We start from the raw sequence: 17,885 nt of genomic DNA, 5'->3' as shown, positions 1-17,885 counted from the left end.
CCCCCCAATTTATGTCCTTCTCATGTAAAATATGTTCGTTTCACTCCACCAGCCCCCAGCTTGTGCCAGCATCAACGCTAAACCTCATCCACTGAGGTATCATCTCAATCAGATGTGGGTGAGACTCAAAGAAGGATCCATCCTAAGGCAAAAATCCCTTGTTGGCTGTGAACCTGTGAGACCTGACAAGGTATGTGTTTCCAAAATGCAATGATGGGACAAAGCAGAAGACAGACATTTCCACCCATTTTACCTTTTCCATTCCAAAAGGGAGAAATAGGAGAGAGGAAGGGAGTGAAGGTCCCAAGCAAACCCGAAGCCTACAATGCAAACTTCATGGGATCTTAAGGTTTGAAAGGTCTGGACCCTCTTTGGCTTGATGCTCTACCCCCCAGACCCACTAGGGGTGAAGGTCCTGTCTTCTGGACCCATGGGTGGAGGTCCCTCATGGTTCTGCTGAGCGGCCCCACCTCCACATCTTTGGGCAGAGGCTGTCTGGCTTGTTGAAAGCAAGGCTATGCACCCCCCCCCACCCACTTTTGAAACAGACGAGGCAGTTGTGATGATCTGTGAATTGCCTCTGCGGTCATTCTTGCCTTGACCTAAAGGCTACTGCCCATTCACATCGGATTAGCTCTATAGTCCCATCCTGTGAGATCTGAGAGGTCCACCAGCCTTCCTTTCTTCCTCTCATCTCCTCCCCTTCAGTTCAGTCTCACAGTTTTCCCTCTAGGAAGGCTGATGAAGCCCGCGATCCACACCCACACTAGTCTCCCAGCGTTCTCTTCTGAAACATTTCTTCGGTTTTTGCAGTATGAATAGGCTGAGAATTTCCCAAATCTCTACATTCGAGTTCCTTTTTGCTTAATAATTCTCAAATCATTTCTCTCTTCTTGAATGTTGATCTCAGCAGTCAGGAAGGGCCGGGGCCTCTCCTGCAACTCTTTGCTTAGAAATCTCCTCAGCTAAACATCTGGTTTTGTCACTTGCAAATTACTCCTTCTGCAAAGGGCCAGAACGTGAGTGTAGTTCAGTCAAGTTCTTTGCCACTTTAGAACAAGATCACCTTTTCTTCAGTGTCCAGTAGCATGCTCCTCGTTTCTGAGACCTCACCAGAATGGTCTTTACCATCCATATTTCTAACATTCTCTACATGGTTATTTTTTTATTCTTTCAGAAGATGGACATGTTCTCCTCAGCTCTCCTCTTTCTTGTCTTCCTTTCTTCCTTCCTATTTTTTTTTTTTCTCCCCTTGGCTGCACTCCATCTTCATTTGGGTGCTCGGGCTTAGTTGCCCCGCAGCATGGGGAATCTTAGTTCCCAGACCAGGGATCGAACCCACATCCCCTGCATTGGAAGGCAGATTCTTAACCATTGGACCACCAGCAAAGTCCCTCCTGTTTCCTTTCTGAGCCCTCGCCGGAACTGCTTTTAAAAGTCCATTCATGATGATCTTAGTGTCTTACAGCACGAGCTTCCAACCTCTTCCAAGCTTCTACTCATGACTCGCTTCCAAAGCTGCTGCTACATTTCTAGGTATTTGTTATGGTAACACCCTACGTCTTGTACTAATTTCTGACAGAGTCAGTTTGGGCTGCTATAGCAAAGGACCATAGACCGAATGGCTAGTAAACAACGGAAATTCATCATTTCTCTTGGCTTTGGGGCTGCGCGTCCGAGGTCAGGTGCTGGCATGGTTGTGTTCTGGTGAGGGCCTTCATCTGGGTTTCAGACTGCTGACTTCTTCTTGTGCTCTCTCGGGGTAGAAAGAGAGAGAGCTAGTTCTCTGAACGTTTTTCTTTTTAAGATTTTTCTTTTTTTGGATGTGGACCAATTTAAAAGTCTTTATTGGTTACAATAGTGTTTCTGCTTTATGTTTGGGTTTCTGGGCCGCAAGGCATTTGGGATCCTAGCTCCCTGACGAGGGGTCGAACCCACGCAGCCTGTGTTGGAAGGCCAAGTCCTAAGCACCGGACCAGCAGGAAGTCCCTGGACTCCCCTTACAAGGAATAATCCCGTTTTTGAGGGCCTCACCCTCATGACCAAATTACCTCCCAAAGGCCCCATCTCTTAATACCATCTCACTGGGGATTAGCATTCGATATGAATTTGGCGGGGGCACGAACATTCAGTCTATAATAGATGTTTACACGTTAATTCTCATTGTCAGAGCATTGCATGCACCTGCTGTGGAAGCCGAACAAAGACAACAGTGATCACAGCTGTCACTTACAGACACTGGCCTCACACAGGTCCTGGGAGGGCGCTCGGCAAACATCACCCCACTTAATCCTCTCGATAGCCTCCTCATCCCCATTATATAGTTGAGAAAAGCTGAGGCTTAGGAAGGTTAAAGAGATTCTAAAAGTTCCCCAGCTGGTAAGTGGCAGTATCTGGATTTAATCACAACTCCGTGAAGCTTCAGAACTTGAGCTTTATTTTTACTTTTGGCTGTGCTGGGCCTTTGTTGCTGTGTGTGGGCTTTCTCCAGTTGGGGTGAGCGGGGGCTCCTCTCCAGTTGTGGTACGCAGGCTTCTCATCGCAGTGGCTTCTTTGCTATGGAGCACTCAGCTCTAGGCAGGAGGACTCGGTCAGTAGTCATGGTTCCTGGGCTCTAGACTACGGGCTCAGTAGTTGCGGCACATGGGCTTAGCTGCCCCGCAGCACATGGGATCTTCCCGGACCAGGGATCGAACCAGTGTCTTCTGCTTGGCAGGTGGAGTCCCAACCACTTGCTTTATTAACCAGACTCAACTCTGGCATTCTAAGGACACACAGGAGACACACAGCTTGTTCCTGGCTGCGTGGATGACCCTGGGTGGCCCTGGTTGACCGGCTCTGTGCTCCCTGAGTCAGGAGTCAGAGCCAGCAGCTCTGCAGATGCAGCTTTGCACGTTTAATGGATGCGGGCTCCTTGCCTTGGACCCCAGTTGGGAGACAGTGGAAACCAGCAGCACCCCAAGGAGGTGAAGAGATAAGCCGTCCAGAATGGCAGTGACGTGAGAGATCCCCTCCCTTGCTTTATGACGTCCTGCCTAGACCAGAGTCAGAGCAGAAGGAGGCCTGCAGAGTCACCTGGCCAGAGCCCTCCTTTTCCCAGTGGGGACTCGCAGGACGAAAGGCAGTAGGGTTAGAGACAGGGCCTCTGGCTTTGCCCAGCCCATGTCATCAGCCCCAGGCTCTCCATGGGCCCGACAAGCTGCTGTTCCAGCCGTGAGCACCGCTTCCTCCCCAGCTCCAGCCTTCTGCCTTCTCCCGTCTCAGCCAGCGGCAGGGTCTCTTACCCTGGGCCTACTTCTACTGGCTCAGGACTGTGGGTCCTACAAACAGGAAAGGAAACAGAGCCTAGGATTTTTTTTCACCCCCAGCATCTCAGAGACTCTGCACTGACTCTGAGAGAGCGGGGCATCTGTGCTGTTTGGCCAGGACTGCTGCAGGACCAGAGGTGGCCGCAAGGTGGCAGGCTCTGCACGCCTTTCTTTGGAGAACAGAGGCTGGCTTCCAGAGCTCCTTCTGAACAGTGTCTGGGGTACAGCCTCAACACGGGAGGGAGAAAGGGCTTTCCATCCTGCAGGTGCTGCAATGACACCAGTCTGAGGTCAGCTTGGAGACTGCAGTAAGTCTTGCAAGATCCAGCCATTGGCATGCAAATGGCTCAGGAACTCAACGGTTTCCAGGATGAGATGCTGGAGAATGCTCACAGGTGCCAGCTGCTGAGAGTTGGGAGTGGGCGGAAGAGAGCGGAGCTGGAGCTGGCAGGGCAGAGGGCATGACCACACCAGGGCAGAGGGAGCATCTAGTACCCTCTGTGGGGGCCCAACTGCCCAGCCCGTTACCTCCAGCAGCTCATGCGGAGGACGGTGCAGTATGGAGGCCGTAGCTCTAGGACGGGGGTGGGGGGCTGTGGGGTGGGGAGGATGGGGGTGGGTGGAGGGGAAGGACTCCTCCAGTCCCGAGGCTTCAGGAGCCTTCCAGGATGCTACAGCCTCTGAACCCTCAGGGTCATACCGCAGTGACCTTTGTCCTCTCTCCTGACCCTCCAGCCTTCGACAGTGAATTCATTTCTCACGCAGACGTGCCTTCTTGGAGAGACAGCACGCCAGCCATCAGAACTGATTATCTCTTTCTTCATAAGGATTAATTAGTATTATTAATAATCATTAGGCCTCCTGGGTTGCCCATCAGAGTGCTGTGAATTTAGTGTGATTGGCCCACAGGCCCTAAACGTCCCTGGGGAAGGGATGAAGTCAGGCTTCTGTCAGAGCCTAAGAAGCAGAGGACCAGCCCCTGGGCTGCGGAGGGTCCATTGGGAGGAGCGGCCTCTCTGGGGCTCAGCGGAGACCAGCAGCTGGACTCCCACTCTCCCGCTCTGGCAGCTTTCAACACTGAAAGCTGGGACACTTGTCTGTTCGTGGAAGGATAGTGACAGAGGGACCCGGGCGCAGCTTATGGATGAGACAAGGGCATCCCAAAGGGGAATGCTGGCTTGCCCGAGGGCCCGTAGCTCAGGAGAGCACCCTGGGTGAAAGTTAAAACTGAGGGGACTCCTTGCAGGTAACCCATGGTGAGCTGATGGGCACCTTCGAGATCCAAGGTTCTGAACCTCAAGGTTTAGGATCTATGGTAAGCACACCCAGGGATCACTTTAATTTGGGATGGGTGTGTGCACACTCAGTCGCTTCAGTAGTGTCTGACTCCTTGCGACCCCATGGACTGTACTCTGCCAGGCTCCTCTGTCTATGGGATTCTCCAGGCAAGAATACTGGAGTGGGTTGCCATGCCGTCCTTCACGGGATCTTCCCCACCCAGGAATCGAACCTCTGTCTCTTACCTCTCCTACACTGGCAGCTGGGTTCTTTACCAGTTGTGCCACCTGGGAAGCCCTAAACTTGGGATACCCAAGGAATATCCTGGAAGGCCAAGGCCAGATGGGCCATTCTTCTCAGACAAGGCAGATGACGGGGGAGGGTTCTAACAGTGTTTCCCAAGGAGATCCTAAGAGGTCTGCCCAGTGGCCGGGTCTTAGACCCAGTGCAGGGTGGGCACTCTCTTAGAGGAGCTGGCAGTGGATGGACACACGGACAAGCAACAGAGAGTTGCCTGGGTGGAGAGGGAGGAGGGGGAGAAGCATTGGGAGGAAGACGAGAAAAGGGAGAAAAAGAATGTAGGATGGGGGAGGTTAGGGAAAGCGAGAAAGGGAGGGAAGGAAGGGGAAGAAGGGAGGGAAGCAGTGAGCAGGAGAGAGGAGGCGGGGGGAGCGGGAAGGACAAAGTGCTGCTCTACATGGAGCCTGGAGTAGGGCTGAAACTGCAGTTCTTTCCATTGCTTTCTGTTTGTTTTTTGTTTTTGGCCACACCTCTTGTTAATCTCAGAATTCAGAGCATCACAGCGATGAGTGATGTTGCCTTTTCTCCACATCCTCACCGGCATTTGGTGGTATCTGTTTCATACATTTTATTCTAGCCATTCCCATAGGTGTGCAGTGATATCTGGTTCTTGCTTTAATTGTAATTGGCAATGATCTGTGATGCATCCTGTCATACACTTATTTGCCATCTGTGTATCTTCTTTGGTGAGTGGCTGTTCAGATCTTTTGCTGACATTTTATATATATATATATATATATATATATATATATACACATATATCAGAGAAGGCAAGGGCACCCCACTCCAGCACTCTTGCCTGGAAAATCCCATGGACGGAGGAGCCTGGTAGGCTGCAGTCCATGGGGTCGCTAAGAGTCGGACATGACTGAGCGACTTCCCTTTCACTTTTCACTTTCATGCATTGGAGAAGGAAATGGCAACCCACTCCAGTGTTCTTGCCTGGAGAATCCCAGGGACGGGGAAGCCTGGTGGGCTGCCGTCTATGGGGTCGCACAGAGTCGGACACGACTGAAGCGACTTAGCAGTAGCAGCAGCATACACATATATATATTTCAAACATTTTCTCCCAGTCTGTAATTTATCTTTTCATTCTCTTAACAGTGTCTTTCATACAGCAGCATTTTTTCATATTTATAAGGTCAAACTTCTCAATTTTTTTTTTCTATTGTGGGATCTAAACTGCCTTTTAAAACACCAGGGTAGCCAAGGAGGACACACCCTGCCGGCTATTAGCCTGGGGCCTAAGAACTCACATCGGCCCATGTTTCTTAAAGCTGGAATACAAGCCGAAGTGCTGGCCCTGAGGACCAGCTTAGGGGGTGTGAAGAAGTCCAGGGAAAATGTCAGCGAGGTGGTGGACGGCTCATTGGTTGGCTGCTTCAAGAACAGGTTTAAATTTTTTAAAAATTTGAAAATTTTTTGGCCACACCACTCAGCATGTGGTATCTTAGTTCCCTAAACATGGGGTCTTGAACCCATTCCCCTGACGTATAGAAGCCTGGTGTCTTAACCACTGGACCACCAGGGAAGGCCCGTGTAGGTTTAGATTTAAAGAGAAGTTGCAAAGCTAGTACAGAGAGTTCCCACGTACCCCACTTCCCGTTTCCCTTATATAATCTCACATTTAAGCGAGGCACGTTTGTTGCAATGCTGATACACTGTTATTAACTATAGTCCTCTTGTTATTTGGATTTTCTGAATTTTTCTTATCCAGTCCCATCCAGGACAGCACACTCCATTTGACCATCATATCTCCTCGGGCTCCTCTTGTCTGTGATGGTTTCTCAGAATTTTCTTGCCTTTGATGCCCTTGGGCAGGCATTTTGTTGAATGCCCCTCAACTGGGATTTGTCTGACCTTTTCCTCATGATTCAATGGGCATTACGGGTTTTTGAAAAGAAGACCAGGAGGCAAAGGGCTGTTCTCATCACAGCATCATGTAGAGGACACTGTCTGGCAACCCCATTCCTACCCTCTTTAAAAAGCTCTATTTCACATTCCAGTGCAAGAGCTCGGTTCCTGTCAAGGATCAGGCCCTGGTGGTGGAGGTCGAGGCCCCGCTCCCACTGGCCTGGCCACAACGCTAGCCGGCCTGTCTGAGGGATGGAGGCTGCACGAGGCAGGTGTCATTGGCTCCACCAGCTGCTCTGCGCCCCCTCCTGAGCCTGGGCAAGGGCACAGTCATCTGCCAGAGCTTCCTGGGTCATGGCAGGCCGACTCCCCACTGCCTTCCACCAACACCCCCCCCACCCCAGGTCACCCCTCCTTCTCCCCTCTGCCAGTCGTTCCTTCCTACCCCCAGGTGGGACCGCACCCACAGTCTGGCTAAGTTGTTCTTCTTGTCACTGTGGCAGCAGGTCCCCTGGCTGTCAGAGCCAGAGGGACAGGGCTGGGGGTGGGGAGGTTCTCCCACAAGCCTTAGTGAGAGCCACCAGCTTGAGCGTCTTCAACTAATTTAACAGTACAGGTCACTCATTTTCCTGGATCACTCAGCCTACAGAGGGACTTTTAGAGCATCAAGACTGGGTTGGGCGAGAGAGGTAGGGCACCCCCACCTGTTGCAGGGTTCTCCCCTTACCTTTTGTTAGAGAGAGGCTGGGACCTTTCGTGCTGGGCTTCTGACATCTGGGGAAAGGGCTTCACGTGATTCGATGGAGTCACTGCTGGGGAGTTTACCTGCTGGTCCGGGAGAAAGTTTCACAGTGTAAGTGTGAATCCAATGATGTGGGAAACTGTCTTTGATGTATTTCTCAAGGGGAAAGAACTAGCTATAAAAGTTGGAATATACAACATGTATGGGGAAAAAATAGATCTGGATGTAGCCATGGACCATGCTGATGGGCGTGGAAACATTCTCTCTGGATAGCAGGCTAAGGGGTGATGTTTGAGTCATTCTGTGTGCTTTTCTCTGTTTTCTGAGTTCTCCAAATTGAGCCTGCATTACTTTTTTTTAAAAATACAATTTAAAAAATTTATTTCTTTATTTTTGGCTGTGCTGGATCTTCTTTACTGCCAGGGCTTTTTCTCTAGCTGTGGCGCACAGGCTTCTCACTGCGGTGGCTTCTCTTGTTGCGTACCACAGGCTCTATCTAGGGCACGAGGGCTTCAAGAGCTGTGGCTTCTGGGCTCTGGGGCACAGAGCCTGTATTACTTTCTGAAGTTAAGAAAAGATGTGTCTACAGTGTGATCTGACAGTGCTCCAGAAGTCCTTTCAGCTTTGCCTTCCCTCGTCCCAAAGAGATGCTGGTAGAGTCAGGGGTGACGCGCTCAGCACCGTATGTGGGGGCGGCCAGGCCAGGGTCCCAGAGACCTTGTACGTCTCCAAATGGGTCTCTGGAGCAGCAATTAAACCTCAGCTGACCCGAGTCCTAGCAGAACGCCCCCCCCCCGCCCCCCCGCCGCCCCCCCACCGCCACCCCGATTCTCCCAGAACAGGAGGGCGTGGGAGGCTGGTGAGCAGCTGCTGCCAGGCCACTCCCCCTGTGCCTCGCCATCTCCTTTGGAGACCATCAAGGGGCAGCTTCTCATCACCTCCCGCCTTCTGATGAGGCTTATGGCTTTCTGCCCATTCCACTCAGGCTTCCTCCTCAGGCTATGAAATGGTGTCGTGGCTGCATGGAGCTGACTCCCCAGCTACACGTGACCCATTGCCCCTGCTGTGGTCACCTGGTCCCTTCTGCTTCTGGGACATGCTGCAGGGTGGAAGGCCCACGCAGTGACACCTTGGCTACCCTGGCTTTCACTGTCCACGCGAGTAATAAACGATCTGAAGCCAGCAGCCTCGACGGGACTCTTCCTGGGTCACACAGAATGACCTACACAACTCTCCCGCGGCCAGATGCCCGTGGGCACCGGCAGGGGCTAACGGCCTCACCCACTGATGACCCCACGAGGGAGGCCTCCTAACTGGAGAACAGACAGAACCCAAGGGGTGCTGTGAGTGTGACCGGGAACCAGGGACATCTTTATCCTTCCCAACTTCCACCTGAAATTTAACATTTCTTTCAGTGATTAAATGTGGAAACAAACCACAGGAAGCCACAGGATATGGGCGGCACCAGTGGCTCTGTAACCAGTAGAGATCACGGTTGTTTTCAGATCACGTTACAGTTGGTGCAGAAGTCTTGAAATATCTGTGTTCTACGTGTTCTACTTTGAAATTTTGGTAAGTATGGAGCACTCCCCCAGATCTTATTAATTTGTGCATTTGTAAAACACTATACATATTATTACACCATAAATTTGCTGCTAAAATATTGCGATAACTGTACTTCCATCTCATTGGTTGTATTTGTCATTGTGTGTATTTAATTTTATCCAAATAGGCTTCTGCATTGTCTGGTCACAGGTGGCAGTAACATACGGGTTATGGCTTGGTTGTGTCTTTGGGAAAATATCTTCCGTGCCTCTCAGCTTCCTCATCCTTAAAATGAAGTGAGCAGCCTGTGAGATGGCCTTGAAGCGTTCTGCCAGCCCCACGAGAAGCAGGATTATGTGTCTGTCATCTCCTTTGTTGCACACACCTGAGGGGAAGTCACGGGAGGGCGGTGGGAACTGGGGGTTTGTACTAACATTTCTTAACAGGTTATTGTAGCCTTTATGATATCATAGAGTACTTCTAGGAATTTGCCTAGGAAATATGCAAAAACGTTTCTTCAAATACGTTTCCAGGGAACCAGTCCCCAAACAACCTAAACATTAAACAATAGGAGATAAAATATATTAAAACAGATCCATATGCTTGAACAGCGAGGGCCTTGGAATGATGTCATGGAATAATAACATGGAAGAGGTGGCAGGCTGGACAACGAGGGAAAAACAAAGGCATTTGTAATACTCAGAGACTAATATGGGCACTTCCCTGGTGGTCCAGTGGTTAAGAATCCGCCTTGCAGTGCAGGGGACACGGGTTCGATCCCTGGCCGGGGAACTAAGAACCCACGTGCCGTGGAGAAACTAAACCCACGCGCTACAGCTACTGAACCTGTGCAGCACAACTGGAGGGTCCGTGCGCAGCAACCAAGACCCCTCGGGTCGCAATTACGACCCGGCACAGCCAAATAAATAAATTCATATTTAAAAAGAAGGAAGATTTCTTTCTTAAAAAAAGACTAGTATGATTCTATTTTTATAAAAGCATGTGGATGTATATGCATAAAAGTATAAAATAATATAATCCAACATGTTATATCGATTATCCTTAAGTGGTGGGATTATGTAATTTTACCTCGCGTCTATGTTTATAACATATATAAAAAAAATATATATATAACTGTAATAAAGAACAATCAAGTGTTGTCACTCCATCACAGGAAGCAACGGTAGCAAATCCCTCGGCTCTTGGGGAGCTGTGCACACTCCACCTCCACCTTTCCCTGGGAACAGTGAGGCATCGGACCACTCACGTTCCTTATTACTACTGAACGCTCACTTCAGGAGGCAGGGGCTGAGAGTGCGTTCGGTGTGGGTCAAGGCCCCCCATTCTTTTCCCTCTGCACCCACCCCCCCAGGGGAGGGCTGCATGTCCCGCCCCTCCCTGGCTGCCTGCCAGTCCCCAGGCCACAAGAGGAGGGCGGACTCTGGGGCAGCGAGCGGCACAGCGGCCAGTACCTGCAGGCTGGTTGCCTCCTTGGCCCACCAGGCTTCAAACTCTTTCTGCAGCTTCACCTTGGCTTTGTCCATGAGCAGCTGCAAATGCTCTATCTCCACCTTCAGGGCCTTCAGGCGTGCGAACATCGTTTTGTATCTACAGTGGAATCAGAGAAGGGGGAGGGAGGGAGGGTTCGAGAGACCAGGGCGAGCCTCAGAAGCCCGGCAGAACGGCCGTGGTGCCCGAGGCCAGAGCATTGTGCTGGTGTGTGAGCCCAGAGCCGGGCATTTCTGTCTAGCGGGCCATGGGCTCCCCTAGAAGGCTGGCTATCATTACTGGGCACTGAGGGGCAGGTGTTGCTCTAGCCACTTGCTGTCTGCAGACTCATTCAATCCTCTTCACCACCCTAGGAGGAAGGTGCTATTATAACCATCTCCCCTTCACGGGTCTGGAACCTGAAACATGGAGAGGTTAAGGAACTTGGCCCTTAACACAGAGCTAATAAACACAGGGGTCAGGGTTTGAACCCAGGCCATCCGGGGATGAGGGCAGGGTGACATGTGACCCACTTGGGGTACATTCCTAGCCAGCTCAGGGGTGGGTGGCTTGGGTGGCAATGACATCATTGCCCGCTGCAAGCAAGGAAAGTTTCTTGTTTGGTTTCCCGCAAGCAACTTTTTCCAGGGCAGAGGAGATAGCCAACCTCTCTGCTGAATGCCTAAATGAAGAAATGAATCGAGATGCTTGTATCAGTAAGGACCACAGGACTGTTTATGCTTGAGGCTCCTCGCTCTGCAGGTTAAATCATTCTGGGGCTCTCAGTGTCTGATGTTCTCCGTCACCCTGCAGGTAACGAGCCTCAGAAGAGCAGCGAGGTGGAGGCCCTCCGTGGTCATACTCCGGGTCTCCCCTAGAGGGCAGCAGCAGACAAGACTAGCTGCTTCCGGGGCTGCAGCCCGGGCCCCAGGCTGCAGAAGCTGCAGAGGGTGCAGATGGCGACCAGCTCTCCCTGCCCGAGTCAGGGATCCTGGCTCTGGGGCCTGGCTGGGCCTTCCATTTCCACTCCACCCTCACCCTGCCATGGCTGGCTTCCTGCACCTCACGACTGCCTGCTTAAAGGTGGCGCCTCCTCCAGCTAATTTAGGACCCACTTCTCAGAGGAGCTGCAGGCCTGGGTTGGCGGGGTCGGGGGTGGTGGCCCCCTGCCCTGCCCCACAGCTCCAGGTGGTCCCGAGGGTCCTCTAGGGGAAGGGGTTGTGGTGGGGGTGGGGGGCAGGGATCAGGGTGTGTGCGGCGAAAGGAAAGGGCACCTTCTCTTCTCTTCCTCCAGCTGTGATCGCAGCTTCTCTTCCAGCTGGTCTGGCATCGAGGGCATGGGGATGTTTTCTGAGATACCTGGAGAAGGGAGATGCTGATAGCTCACTCCAGCGAGGAAGAAAGGGAAAGTGTGATGTTTAGAGCAGATGACAGAGTCATCGTGCCTCCCAGTGTGAGAGGAGACCCTGTGAGTCCCCGTAGGGGTTCTGGATGGGAGCTTGCTTCACTCGCCTCCTCTGGGTGGCAGCCTCTGCTCGGCCGAAAGGCCCCCGAGGAGGCTTCTGTGATCATGCTTTGGACATAAACCCACAGTCCAAAGCCTGTCACTGGAAGGCAATTCTTCCTTAGGTCACTATCAGTCCTTTGCGCATGGGGTTCCCTCATTCCTTCTTGAGTCATCAGCGAAGATGCAAAAGAGCATTCCCCCCTCTTTTGATACAGAGCCCTTTGTAAACCACGAAGGCATCACTAAAACGGCTCACATCTAACTTTGCACCACCTAAGGTGCCGAATTCTCCAGCCTCAAACCATGTGCCCCACTTCTGACTTCCCCTAAAGCATTGCTTCTAAGCCTGATTAACCCAACGCGCACCTGGGCTGAGAACCACGCTCATATGCCCTGTCCTGTGGGCAGCGTGACAGGACCCCTCGCAAGTCCTAGGTGAGGGCTGCGACCCAGACATGCCAGCCGCTGCTGCTGGTTGCCCGCTCTGGGTGCTACTGGGCTTGTCTGGAGCCTGTCTTTCCATAGCCCGGTGGTTGGGATCTGTCTATCCTTCCAGGAGGCTTTTGGTGGTTATACGGCATGTCTTACTCAGAAGGCATCTTAGAAGTCATGCAGCCCCACTTTCTGCTCCTTGGAGGGGACACTCTACCATGGGCCAGGCACTAAATGGACATGTTCAGACAATTGCTCCCACTTTACAGATAAGGGCATGGAGGTTCAAAGAGGTCACATAGCTAACTAGAGGAGCTTGGATCTAAATCCAGGTTTGTTTAGCTGCAAAGGCTTTGGAATCAGAAATTGCTTTGATGACGTTTTTGAGGGTGGTCAACTGCTTTCTGCTGTGGTATTGCCAAGCATTGGGCTCACTGCTTTGCATGAGAGCACAATTCATTGAGGGCAGCTCTGTTTCCTCTTTTTTTTTTTTCTTTCTGTTTCCTCTTAATTGGAGCTGAGACCTGCCACACTAACTTCTTTTCACCTCTACTTTGGACCTTTGGAGCAGCACAGTATGTCCTCCTTAATCTGAAGAGTCTTTAAAATATTTTAACAGCAACCACCACAACAAACTGTCACATCCGTCTGGAGCTTTATTCTCAGCTGACTCCGCCCAATTCCCTCATCTTAGGGCTCATGACATGGTGACCTTCTAACTGATCATAAGTATGGAGTCTGCATCTGGACATCACATTCCAGACAGGCCCAGGAGAGGCAGGGTAGAGGACAGTTTTCCTAGCTTTGAAAAATTCATGTTCGATATTTCTATGGGAGGTGAATTACAAGCAATGATCATTACTGAGCGTCTCCTTTATTCCAGATCCTACCAAGTCCTCCTAGGCACTGGGCTAGGTGCTCTATTTACTATTGCTAATTCTCAAAATAACCCAGCGGGAGAGGCATTACCAGCTCATTTAAGTTAAGAGTCTGAGGCTCAGAGAGATCAGTAACTAACTCAAAGTCACTCAGCTAACAAGCGGTAGAGCTGGGATTTGAACCCAGTTTCTCTGGTTCTAAAGAGCTAAATGCTTATACCAGGCAACATCCAGCACTGCTTTTGTATTTCAGCAGTATGGACATTGTCATGGTCATGTCAGTTTGTCACTGTCTTCTATTAATCTTGTAGTCAGTTGACACGCATTCTTATTTTTGAGTGGTTGTCAAAATGCACTCTGTTTCACTGCGACTGTCCTTTGGATCCCAAACGCAACATTTCCCATTCATGAGGGGTTTAGTCTGCCGAGGGGTCCTCATTCTGGCATGCCTCTATTCTTTCCCTTTTGGTTGCTTTTCATGTTGCTATCTACTGCTGCTGCTGCTGCTAAGTCGCTTCAGTTGTGTCCGACTCTGTGCGACCCCATAGACGTCAGCCCACCAGGCTCCCCCGTCCCTGGGATTCTCCAGGCAAGAACACTGGAGTGGGTTGCCATTTCCTTCTCCAATGCATGAAAGTGAAAAGTGAAAGGGAAGTCGCTCAGTCGTGTCTGACTCTTTGCGACCCCATGGACTGCAGCCCACCAGGCTCCTCTATCCATGGGATTTTCCAGGCAAGAGTACTGGAGTGGGGTGCCATTGCCTTCTCCATGTTGCTATCTAACTCACCGACAAATATGCTAAGTGGATTGGGATTCTGTTCTTTATCTGCCGGGCATCTGTTTGTCTCTCCCTTGTTTCAAGGGTCACCTGTCACTTGTTAACTGGCTGAGCAAGTGTCTCACCCCATAGACGCCATAGACCTCCCAGAGGAAGTCTGTGCTAAGCCGGTGCATCTTAGTGGCCCTAATGACCCAGACTGCCCGTCCTAGTCGCCGTGGGTCCCCCAGACCCAGGCAGCCAAGTCCCCGAGGGCAGGGACTGGCCCCTCTGCTCTTTGTTCAGGTTCCACGTCCAGGGTGCCCTCCGTGCCCACAGTGCTCATGGGCCCTGTCCTCTCTGGGAAAAGTCAGGAAGTACCTCAATGCCAAGCTGATAACTATGGGACTTGAAATGTGAATATTTCCTTTCCTAACAGTTTCAGCAATGGGCACATGCATCTCTGTTTAAAAAAAAAAAAAAGCTGTGACTCTTCTGCTTCCTTTTAACACTTTTCGACCCAGACCAAGGAACTCCCTGAGGGACGCAGTGAAGACCCTGCTCTGGGGGAAGTGAAAGTGTGAAAGTGAAAGTCACTAGGTTGCGCCCGACTCTTCTGGACCCCATGGACTATACAGTCCATGGAATTCTCTAGGCCTGAATACTGGAGTGGGTAGCCTTTTCCTTCTCCAGGGGGATCTTCCAAACCCAGGGGTTGAACCCAGGTCTCCCGCATTGCAGGTAGATTCTTTACAAGCTGAGCCACCTGAGGTGAGATCATGCTGGACCTCAAAGGGCCTGGTGGGGACATTGGCTTTGTGAGAACTGAGAGGCTGGGGGCTGCTGAGGAGAGGGAATGGCGTGATCTGTTCCTTTGATGGCCAAGCCAAGTAGTTGATTTGCCAGTTAAGACAAAGCTGTTGCAAACAGAATAGTTAATGTGAGGTGGCGCCAGGGTGGTGAAAGGATCTGGGAAAGAAACCTGGGACTCGGGGACTTGAGCAGCCAGAATGAGGGCACAGCGTACCCCCAAGACACAAGCCATCCATGTTGCCATGGCAACCAAAGGGGCCTCTCTGCCAAAGTGATGTTTGCTGAGTGAAATGCATTGTAACCCCACCAGGAGACGGCCCCTGGCTACTTCTGCTGCTTCCTGAGGCTTGGCTTATCAGACGTCTCTCAAGAGAAAGAGGGGCTGGGAGCTCAATGGGAACCAGACAAAGCGGCTGAGCAGGAACAGAGGCAGAGGGAGCAAGTAAAGGGCAGTTGGGCTTCGTGGGTCTCCGTGCCCACTGGGCCTGTGGCCAGGACAGGGCCTCCGGTCACCTGACAGTCACCTCCTTTCAAGCGCGGGCCCCTGGCTGGGAGCACAGGAGGTCACAGCCCTGAGGGGCCCAGGAGGTCACACTGTGGGCAGCCGGCCCCCAAACAACACACAAGCGAAGAAGGAGGGCTTAATTCCAGCGGCCGAGGGTCTGAATGTCACATACGGAGGAATCCTCCAAGCCTCAAAGAGTAACTGGAACTTCAAGCGGGGCCCACGCCGTTCTGGGGTGACCCTTCCTCTGATGAGTCAGGTGTTCGGGAATCAGCAGCGTAAGACAAGAGGGGCGCTGGGGGGGGGAGGCCAGCCTCCCACGGGTCTGCTTACACCTGGCGTGATTTTGGGGGCACTGGAAACACCACCTCCCTGCACCCTACACACACACACACACACGCACACACACACACACACACATACACAACTCTCCTAGTCAGTCCATGTCTGAAATGTGTGAATCTCATTTCTTTTGTTCATGGACTCTTTACCGGGGGTGAACCTGAGAAGCACCTAAGGAGCTTGTAAAAGCAAGAGACCTTTGGGCCCAACCCCAGACACACAGCATTAGGATTTGACAGCAGATGCCCCTGTGATTCGACGCTCACCCTTTATTAAGAAACTGCTCAAGGGACTTCTCTGGCAGGCCGGCGGTTAAGATTTCACCTTCCAATGCAGGGCGTGTGGGTTCGATCCCTCATCAGGGAGCTAAGACCCCACATGCCTTGTGGCCAAAAAACCAAAAACATAAAACAGAAACAGTATTGTAACAAATTCAATAAAGACTTTAAAAACTGTCCACATCAAAAGAATCTTAAAAAAAAAATCTTAAAAAAAAAAAGAAACCGCTCAAGGCTCTACATCCAGTTTCAATACAAGTACTTCATGTGGGAGTCACCGAGGATGCCAGACCTGCGGGGGTTCAGGTAAAATGCTCTCCGGGGACCTGAATAGCAATTTACCCCCCGCCCACCTTCCAGACCTCTGGAAGCCACTGTGGGGCAAAAGGACTCGGGGCTTTGCAGCAAGAAGTCACCGTCTCTGTGGGGCTGGAGCCGCCTGCACTTGGCCCTTGCCGGCGGAGGATAAAATCTGAACATGTGGCTCTCTGTGGCTCACCTGTAGTAACTCCCATCACAGACCGGGAAACTGAGTTCTGACATGGGTAGTGACCTTCCCTGGGTTCGCACCACTGGTAAAAAGAGCCGGAGTCAGGACCCTGCTCTGCCTGACTTCAAAGCTGGTGCTTCTTCCTCTGCAAGTGACCTGCACAGTGAAGGCTGCCACAGGGCAGATCACTGAAGTCGGTATTGACTCGCCCTTGGTATTTGCAAGTGATGCTCTTTTTTGTGCGAATGCCTTTTTGATGTGGGGCTCGGGGGCTGAGAGAAAGCCTCAGTCTCTCCCCTGTGTGCTGGCCTGTGTGGACTGCCCTTTCCTAACCAAACCCACTGCCTGCACCCTGATCCCACTTGGCATTTGCAGCTCACCTGCTGGGTGTGAGGAACGGTCTCATCCACATTACCCACTGAGTAATTACCCACTGGGGCGCCTGAGGTCAGCCCCCAGAACACTCCGAGCCAGCCTGCTTATCTCCTTAACTGTCTGCTAGGAGTCTCAATGAAGGCAGGATTGACATTTCCAGCTAGGTACAACCGTAAGTCCCTTGGATTGCAAGGAGATCCAACCAGTCCATCCTAAAGGAAATCAGTCCTGAATATTCACAGGAAGGACTGATGCTGAAGCTGATACTCCAATACTTTGGCCACTTGATGTGAAGAGCTGACTCATTTGAAAAGACCCTGATGCTGGAAAAGATGGAAGGTGGGAAGAGAAGGGGACAACAGAGCATGAGATGGTTGGATAACATCACTGACTTGATGGACATGAGTTTGAGTAAGCTCCTGGAGCTGGTGATGGAGAGGGAGGCCTGGCATGCTGCAGTCCATGGGATCGAAAAGAGTTGGACACGACTAGCGACTGAACTGAACAACCGAAAGGGGCCCTGTGGGCTTCCAGGGAGCAAGGCCAGGGCCCTCTGCGGAGGAGGCTGTGAATTATGTGGCTCTCCCATGGCAGATGAGACATCAGAGCCACGGAAGCATTCTGGCGGGTGGCCTCAGCTATCTGACTCAGGGTCTGCTTCCCAAATACCCACTCTAGGCCTTCTTGGGCTAGACTGTCTCACAGAACCCAGGTTGCCCAGCTCCATCCCCTTTCAGAAGTCAGCATGTCTATTCTCCCGAAGATGGATGTTGTCAGTAGGCTCAATGACCACGACGGTCAGCAGCTCAGAGGCAAAGACTCTGGCTTCCCCATCAGACCATTTCCTGTTTAATGGCTCAAGTGAATCGCCAACTGGAGAGATCACAGGCTGCCGGGCGCTCGGCGCTGCCGTCCGTCTTGGTGCTGATTTTGCGTAACGCCATTGCTGCCCGTGGCTGGCTCAGACTCAGGGGTGTGATGAATACCCTGCAG

The 17,885-nt window shown here is 51.7% G+C and overlaps 1 protein-coding gene across 3 annotated transcripts in view; it reads right to left on the bottom strand.

Annotated features, from left to right (window-relative positions):
• The window catches only part of KIF6 (kinesin family member 6), a 428,472-nt gene that overhangs the window by 10,950 nt on the left and 399,637 nt on the right, over positions 1–17,885 (bottom strand). For 2 of the 3 annotated variants that reach the window (XM_070360917.1, XM_070360918.1), the window contains exons 17-19: positions 11,790–11,874; positions 10,500–10,635; positions 7,468–7,568 (exon numbers count right to left, since the gene is read on the bottom strand). In XM_070360917.1, the coding sequence (XP_070217018.1) occupies positions 7,468–7,568; positions 10,500–10,635; positions 11,790–11,874 (322 nt within the window). The remainder of the gene's footprint in view (positions 1–7,467; positions 7,569–10,499; positions 10,636–11,789; positions 11,875–17,885) is intronic. The other variant, XM_070360916.1, reaches the window with a different exon arrangement.

Source organism: Bos mutus, chromosome 23, assembly GCF_027580195.1.
Source record: "Bos mutus isolate GX-2022 chromosome 23, NWIPB_WYAK_1.1, whole genome shotgun sequence".
NCBI classification, from domain to species: Eukaryota; Metazoa; Chordata; class Mammalia; order Artiodactyla; family Bovidae; genus Bos; species Bos mutus.
Note: the sequence above shows the minus strand (reverse complement) of the source record. Positions and strands in the feature narration are given on the sequence as shown.